The sequence below is a fragment of the Semicossyphus pulcher genome, unplaced genomic scaffold (genome assembly GCF_022749685.1).
Source record: "Semicossyphus pulcher isolate SPU_LCO1_2020_fin unplaced genomic scaffold, fSemPul1.0.p SCAF_17, whole genome shotgun sequence".
NCBI classification, from domain to species: Eukaryota; Metazoa; Chordata; class Actinopteri; order Labriformes; family Labridae; genus Semicossyphus; species Semicossyphus pulcher.
In genome coordinates, this window is record NW_027211681.1 from 27,501,901 (window position 1) to 27,510,105 (window position 8,205).

Sequence of the window (8,205 nt, forward strand, 5' to 3'; positions counted from 1 at the left end):
CGAGTATCCCCAGGACAGCTTTTATGTGAGGCCCAACAAAGAGGAGGAAAAGCAGCAGACACACAGGCAGAGAGCAGAGTTTAAGTTTCATTGATAAGGTCCTCCATGGAGGGTTTTAACAACCGTTTAAACTGTCCTTTTTCAATAATCATCACCCGTCTAATGTTCCAGGCCAACCTGGTTTCCCATCAGTTTGTTAAAAAATCATGAAAATTGTTATTCATAGAATCTTGTTCATATAAATGTCCCTTTTTGGGGTTTTAAGCAGAAAAGTAACCATATAACCATATAAGGATAGTTTGCTCTGAGTTTGTAAAATATGCCGACCTGCTAATGCAGGTTTGTTCATGTTTGTTGTTAGTTGTTTGCGGGTAAGGGTTAGGGTTAGGCTGCGCAGCACCACTCCTCAGCGCATGCCCACACGGTCGAGCTCAATTTCTTCAATGTGCGCAGCTTCAGCCGGTTTGTGTCCACAAAGGCTTAAAAACAACCACCGGGAACGATAAACTGCCCGTCCCTCCACTGCCAACTAGGCTTACACTACAAAGATTGTTAAACGGAAGAAGGGAAATGAGGAAAAGCAAGCTAAAAAGAAAGAGTTGGACCGAGACAGAAACAAAACGAGAGTAAATATTGGAGCGGCATTTCCAAGGTGGAGAGAGCTACAGGAGCTGAGAGGATTAAAAAGCCACGCTGAGTTAGACAGTTCTGCTCGACAGGTAATTACCCCAGCTTCATTTCTGCTCTATTTGTTTCACATTGCTAAGATGTCTGCGGTTACTGTGATGCTGTGTTACGTTGGTGTTGCAGTCGGGCTAACGTTAGCTTGTTCTAAATGCTGCTGCTGTTCAGCGTTGTTTCATGGCAGTGTGGCTGAAAATATCTCTGTGAAGTTTCCAGGCAGAGTGACCGTGTCAGACTTTCTCCTGATAGTTCTGTGTGCCTGTGCTCTCATGGCTATAGTTCTCAACAGTGTGTTACTGCTTAGTCGGCTCTGTTTTTTCCACAGTCTCTGTTAGCGAACTAAGCGCTGCTGGTTTTGCTAAATAGAATTAGCTGTAGATTACCGTACACAGCAAAAACACTGATTTCCACTGGTTTGATGTGTATCTGCTTCGATCGTGTTGGTGGTGTAATACAACGGCCGCGGTTGTTGTTGTTTCACGTTTTTACATAGTGTAAATTTGGCTCCTTCAGTTGCCGTGGTTACAAGCATGCGCACGCATGATAGCCTCCTCTGCGGGGAGGGCTTTGGAGGTAGGACTGAGCGGCGCGCAGAGAGAGAGGGGGAGGGACCTGAAGGTTGTGATCTTTCATATTTCGGATCAAAGTCTGCTCTCTTCTCCGTCTTACCCACTGCAGATTTAATGTAAGAGCAGTTCGAACAGACCGGTCTATTTGACCGGGAACAAGTAAGGGGGGAGAAACGAACACGACAGGCGGGTTAAGTAAAAGTAAAATGAAGGATTTTAAAAACTACATAAAGAAGTACACAAAAAACTATTTAATTACAGTAACATGAGTAAATGTAATTAGTTACTTTCCACCTCTGCTTATCAGCATGTTTAGACTGTCACTGTTAGCATATTAGCATTCTTTAGCATGTTAGCATTTTATGGTCTGGTCATAAACCATCTTTCCACTTTAATTATCCTCTGTTAAAACAATAAACATCTTCTCAAACATATCAAACAGAAAAACACATTTATTAAAAGAGTGCAAAAATCAAGATACAGGAATTACTGACTTCATGCTTTTTTCATTAAATGATCAGTTTCTCAACAAAACCATTTGAATTCTTTTGTTGCGTTGTAAATTAAACTTGATTTAGTGACTTTAGTGAACAAAGTGATAAATTACAGAGAGAAACAAAATGCTTCATATATTTGGGACATTCTACCGAAGCCCGGGTGTGACATTGGAAATAATCGTCCTGATGAAAAAGAAAAAGTCCCTGTGGCTGTGGCGTCCTGCAGGTAAAAATAGGTTCTGCTCATTTACATTCCTTGAAGTAGTTCTTGGTGTTGCAGCACATGCCAGAGCTGTTGAAAACTAAATTCCTGTTTAATGATAAAGAAAGAAAACAGTTAGTTAGAATGATCGCAATTAAATAATTAAATTATTCTTAACTGCTTCAATAATTAAAGCAGGTAAGTCATGTTGGGGTCAGAAACCTCTTCAGTAAGGGACGCCAGACCAAAACAGCTGCTTCAATAGTTTTAAAAAACACAACAGGATAAAAATGTTGATCTAAAAATATAATTTTATTGCCTGTTTTACTTCGTCACTGCTGTCACTTATATCCCTTTTCCCACCAAAATTAGCGTGTTGACGCAGGTTTTTCAGACCCGGCAAGACCCGCTTATAGATGCCAATTGTCTCTTTTCCCATTGCCAGTGAAGTATACTCCTGTCGGTCTCTTTTCTGCTGCGTCACCGTCTGACGTCTCAAACTTGCCGGAGACAGGGTTAGTAAAAGGTGAAGATGTGGCCTCGAAGGCTGCAGCCCCTGGATTGGGACAGTCTTTTGTCTGCTAAACTTCCTTCCTTTGTTTCTTTTCCCGCCTTTGTGATTGTGTGCCCTGCCCTAATTGTTTTCACCTGTTTTTGATTAGTCTCACCTGTTCACCCCTACTGTATATAGTCTTCAGCTGTGCCTCTAATCAGGGGTGGCATCTTTCGAAGGACACGGTCTGCGGAGGATGAGTCAATTGTAGCCTGGGTAGACGCTAAGGCCGAACTGAAATGTGATGTTCTGGTACGGAGGATTTCCCGCCCTTACCCTTGCGGCACCAACACGTACCTAGTGGGCTAACTAGCTAACGTAACTAAGGTCACGTGACTTAAAGCGATAATCTCCAAGTTCTCAGTTTCGTTTTATGTGGCGGCACATTATGGTGATGAAAGGTAATTGTGGCTGCATCTGCCCCAAATAACCAGACGTCCACGGTCGGCTCCGGTTGTAACTCTTGATTTTCCTGGCTGACGGTCGCTTTCCTTTTCAGACTGTTTGCTTCATCTGAGCGTCGAGTTTGTTTCTTCTTCTTTGGATTTTCACTTCTTGTTGAAGTTGTATCTGTAGTCATCCATCTTTTCTTTGTTTGTTCAGCCATAGTAGATTACTGTTTACCCGCAACACTTGCAGAGAGCGGAAAAGCAGCCGCTTAGCTCCGCCTACCCTCTCTGGCAGACCAACCACTGCTGGCTGATGGGAAACGCGTCACTAACTGGGCAACGCTTGAGATTTTTTCCATACAAGTCGACACAGACCCCCAGTCTGTAATAATACTATATACTGCAAATGCAAAGGCTTTCATCAGAGGGCCATAGGCTCAGTCACCATTGTGTTACCTCATTCAGAGATAGACAATGACTTAACAGACATTTATTTACATGAAAATCTTTGAGATGATCACTTTAACCTATTATTTAAAGATAATTTAACATTTGTATCATAGCTATTTGATTGATTTGAAACCAAAAACGTTTTCATTTCAAGTGTGTTCCTCGGGCGCTTAAGAATCCACCATCTTGTTTGAATTTGCATGCAATGAATCTTGGGACATATTGCAAAGGATCCATCATGTGCGTCCCTTCATGGCCCAGGAAAAGGACGCATTTGTCGGCTGCATCTGCAGAAGCCTTCAAAATGAGACAGCCTTCGATGCGACGCTGTGACGCAATTCAAATACGTCCTTCGAAGGACGCAGCCCCTGAATTGGGAGACAGCTTTTGTCTGTTTCTTTGCCGGTTCGCCTTTTGTCAACTTCGTCAAGTCACTACTGTTTTCTCCTGTGGACTTAGTTAGCCTACAGATTGATACCTGGACTCGTGTGGATTCTCCTCAGGGCTCCTTGTGTTTTGTCCCATTTTTTGGATTTTTTTGATACCAGGACTCTTGAAGAGTAAGCCATCCAATATATTTGAAGTCTGCATCTGTGTCCTCTATCTTTTTGTTTTACCTACCCGTGACAATATCCCACTAGTAATTAGCAGCTAAGCTAACTGTGATGCTAATTACTGCTGCTTAATTCTACCAGAGATGGAGGAGGTGTTTGCTGTGTAGAAACTTACTTCCAGCAAGTAGTCTTCACAAAGCATTTAATGTCGTCCGTTATGTCGTCATCAGTGAAGGCTTCAAGGGAAAAAGAAACAGTTTTTAATATGCAAAATACACAATCAATCATAAGCAATAACTCTTCTCTTTGTACGAATCTGGTCAGAGACTCACCACTGCAGGGTTTTCCGCAAATGTCTTTGGACTGGCGGTGATCAGATTTGCAGAAGTAGCCATCAGACAGCTGGAAGAGCCCGTAGGAGCCGAGGGAAAAAGACCCATCCTCTTCCACCATGTTGTTAAGCAACTCTATTTCTTCCTCATCACAATAGTTCTCTAGGTTGTTCAATTCTTCCATAAGCTTGTATTCTGTACATGTTGACTCCTCATTCTCCTCACTAGATATCTGATCGTATTCGTTAACCCCCCGCTTTTTTCTCTTGTTGACAGCTGCGTTTGGAGTTGTTTGGACTGCTTCAGTGGTAGGTGTTTCCGGGGTGGTTGTTTCTGGGGTCATTGTTTCCGGGGTGGTTGTTTCTGGGGTCATTGTTTCCGGGGTGGTTGTTTCTGGGGTGGTTGTTTCCGGAGTGGTTGTTTCCGGAGTGGTTGTTTCCGGGGTCGTTGTTTCTGGGGTGGTTGTTTCCGGGGTGGTTGTTTCTGGGGTGGTTGTTTCTGGGATCATTGTTTCCGGGGTGGTTGTTTCCGGGGTGGTTGTTTCTGGGGTGGTTGTTTCTGGGATCATTGTTTCCGGGGTGGTTGTTTCTGGGATCATTGTTTCCGGGGTGGTTGTTTCTGGGATCATTGTTTCTGGGATCATTGTTTCTGGGGTAGGTGTTTCTGGGGTAGGTGTTTCTGGGATCATTGTTTCTGGGATCATTGTTTCTGGGGTAGGTGTTTCTGGGATCATTGTTTCTGGGATCATTGTTTCTGGGATCATTGTTTCTGGGGTAGGTGTTTCTGCGGTCTCTTCTTCGCTGATCATTTCTTCACTGATCATTTCTTGTTCCACTGTTGTGGTTGCCAACTCCTGGACCAGGCTAGTGTTTAGACCGTACTTCCTGTTTAATTCACAGATCACTGCAGTAGTTCCAGCACGCAAGCACACGGGAGGAAGCAGAAAAAGAAGAGAAGAACATTAAAGGGGGATGGCAAGTGAAAGTAAGTAAGTGACTGTGTTGATGTGTTGATGTCTAAGCCTACAGTACCCACCTGTCACTCAGTTGACCCGCCCCTAAAATTTAAGCCTTAATATAATGTAAACAGGTGATTCTACCCGTACAGTTGTCATGAAGACAGAAACGAGCTATAGAGACCCAAACTGTTTTTTGTACCAGGCTGTAAACATGTTTATTTCTGCTGTAAAGTTTTAACATGGGGCTCTATGGGGACTGACTCACTGCTGGAGACAGCCTCGAGTGGACAAGAGAGGAACTGCAGCTTTTGGCACCTTTTAATTCTTTTACAGACATGTCCCTGCACCCCTGCTTACAGAAAATGCTTTTATAGACCGGTATATTTGAATTTCTTTGTGGTTATTTCATTGCATTAAAGTGACAGAATAAAAGATTTTATTCGTGATGAACTCTTTTGAATTTGAACATCTCATTTAAGGACCCTTTTCAACCTCACCTATTGCCAGGGTTTTTTCCCTGATCGATTTGGGCAGGTTGAGTTCCTTCGACAGTTTTTGTCTCAGCTCGCATTTAGAGACAGTCCGGCCTTCAGACAGGCTGGGAACCAGAGCCACCACAGCCAACACCACCAGCAGCCCCAGCTTCATGACTACACCTTCTGTGGAGGAAAAATAAAAAACACAGAGACGTGAACCTATGCAAATTGTTTTTGTAAATTAAAACATAATGGGCAGACAAGCAGTGGTCTGGTTTGGGCTGAGACTGCTACGCTCAGGGAAGAGTAAACAGGGCCCTCTAGTGGTGAAACTCTGCTATAGCCAGATCATCTGCATACATAAAATCATACAGCCAGTTTTGCCTCGAGTTGCTCGGATAATTCATTTATCTATAAGATAAGATAACTCTTTATTGATCCCCAGAGGGGAAACTCGGGTGTTGCACCAGCAAACACAAAAGACAAAGTAGCAGGAAGGTAAATACAAATAGAAATAAGAATACAATGTTTGTATATACATTGCATTAAAGAGAGCTGATGAAAGTAGCCCAACCTGTCAAACTCCATTACCAACGCCAAAGGGAGCAGAGAATATTGCCCCATTTGACCTGCATACTTTGGTTGGCATATCTGCCAGGATTCTTGTGAGGCAGTCACGCACAGTCCTTTCAGCGCCATGCCCCGCTGAAACAACTTCTGGTGATTGACTCGATCAAAGGCCTTAGAGGCATCAATAAAGCCAATTAGAACAGAAGAGTTTTACCTGCCTTACAGCCTAACTGGTTGTCTGTGGTTCCAAGATATTTACATAAATCATCTTAAAGAATCCTCTCCTGTGCTTTAGATAACACACTATGGCTAGTGCAATAATTATCCAGGCTATAATTACGGCCAACATAGAGTCTGGTAACATTTCCATACAGATACATTACGCACATTTTCCCACCTAACTGCAGAGAACATCGAGTCTCCCTGTAGTGGAGTTGATATCATGCCTGCTCTTATTGTAGTGGCCAAAAACTGCCATACAGCAGACATCTTGCACCCTTCTTCACGCTTGACAAAAGAAGCGTTGTACAAAAGGTCACGTGTCTGATCACTCACATTTCTGAGCGCACCTGAATGCAGCATCCCCCTGAAACACGGCAGTGAGGGAGACATGCCCGGACTTGTTTACTGCACCTGCTACGGAGACATCAGTGCTCGCAGACGGACTCTTTTTATCATGTGTGCTTCCATGAATATGTAAGTTAGTTTTGCACTGATGTTTATGTTTCTCTCTGTTAGCGTTGGCTTTGGCCGCGAGTGTATTTTCGGCGTGTTTGATGTTAAGTCGGTAAAATGACGTGAATGCGAGCTAACTGTGAGCTAGTTAAGAGCTGTGAAAGGTGTTTAACTTTTGTTCATCGGCTCGAGTGTCTGTGACTGTTTAGTCTTTATATTGTTGATAACTTTGTGCAGGCAGTGAGCACACATGTGAGTTAATGTCGTAGCATTACCTCAAGCTTTTTAGGGAATCACTGAGCATTTAGGCAGAATTAAAGTGTTGTTTTATCGGTGGAAAAATGTATCATATCTGCAGATGCCGATAACGTGCCGATAATATCGTGCATCCCTAAAACTAACATATCTGAAAAGTAAACCAGAACTCAAGTAAATCAAAAACTAACATATAACTTAATGTAAACAAACATTACAGGGAGGTAGAGGTGCTAATGTACCTACAGGGATGATGTGATATCTCCTGATAATCACTTACTAATTTAATTGTCCTCTTTTTTATGCAGCTGTAAAGAGTACATCTCCCCTGTGGGCGATTAATAAAGATGATCTAATCTTACAAAGTCAGTGTCATATTAAACAAAATGGATTTGACTTCACAAAACCAGATTTTAATCGTGCACATTTTCAATCAATAAGTAAATATGTTAACCATCTGTTGTTTGGTTTCATCCAACAAAACACACAAACCTGCATAAAGAGGAAGTGGCACAAAACATAAATATAATGTCATTTCTTTTGTCAGTGTCATTTTATGTCGAGTTATTTTATTATCGCTCGTTTTTCAGAGAGAAAATCTGGAAACACAGCCAACATATTATAAACAATTTGTCATAACTCTTTAATTAAATAACTTTGACAATAATATTGTAAGACCATGATAAAGAAAAGATGCCTCTTACCTCGCTTTTCCACTTGCAGTACAGACTCTCTCTCCTAACGTGTTTGCCTCTCTGTCACTGCTGTCAGAAATGTCTGAGAGTTTATACAGTGAATCATAACCAACCTGCCAACCAACCTGTCTGACTGGTTGTTTTCCTGCCATCGTTTCCCTGAAGGAACAGGGAAATTGTCAAAGTCACAAGTAATCATGATTAAAACGTTGCTGCGATCTTTGTGAGGAACACGGATTACATTTCGAAAAACCCAAGATGACGTCATCAGCTGACGCCTGAAAACACTTTCATTTTGAATTACAGTAAATGTCACAAAAGGTCAGGGAGAGGTACTGAGTATACA

The 8,205-nt window shown here is 42.3% G+C and overlaps 1 protein-coding gene across 1 annotated transcript; it reads right to left on the reverse strand.

Annotated features, from left to right (window-relative positions):
* Nucleotides 1-1,685: 1,685 nt before the first annotated feature.
* Nucleotides 1,686-7,926, reverse strand: LOC138595265 (mucin-22). Its single transcript, XM_069666628.1, has 5 exons — nt 7,869-7,926; nt 5,686-5,847; nt 4,231-5,133; nt 4,074-4,134; nt 1,686-2,060 (listed from the first exon to the last, which is right to left on the reverse strand). The coding sequence occupies exons 2-5, from the start codon at nt 5,834-5,836 to the stop codon at nt 1,994-1,996; spliced, it is 1,182 nt and encodes a 393-aa protein (XP_069522729.1). The 5' UTR covers nt 5,837-5,847; nt 7,869-7,926; the 3' UTR covers nt 1,686-1,993.
* Between the last annotated feature and the right edge of the window lie 279 nt (nt 7,927-8,205).

Bases quoted from the DNA above. Each gene is read 5' to 3' on its own strand.
- LOC138595265 (XM_069666628.1), bottom strand. From the start codon at position 5,836: ATGAAGCTGGGGCTGCTGGTGGTGTTGGCTGTGGTGGCTCTGGTTCCC. The intron at 4,135-4,230 runs GTGAGTCTCTGA...TTTCCCTTGAAG, and splicing joins TTGCGGAAAACCCTGCAGTG to CCTTCACTGATGACGACATA. The intron at 2,061-4,073 runs GTAAGTTTCTAC...ATCATTAAACAG, and splicing joins GTGAAGACTACTTGCTGGAA to GAATTTAGTTTTCAACAGCT.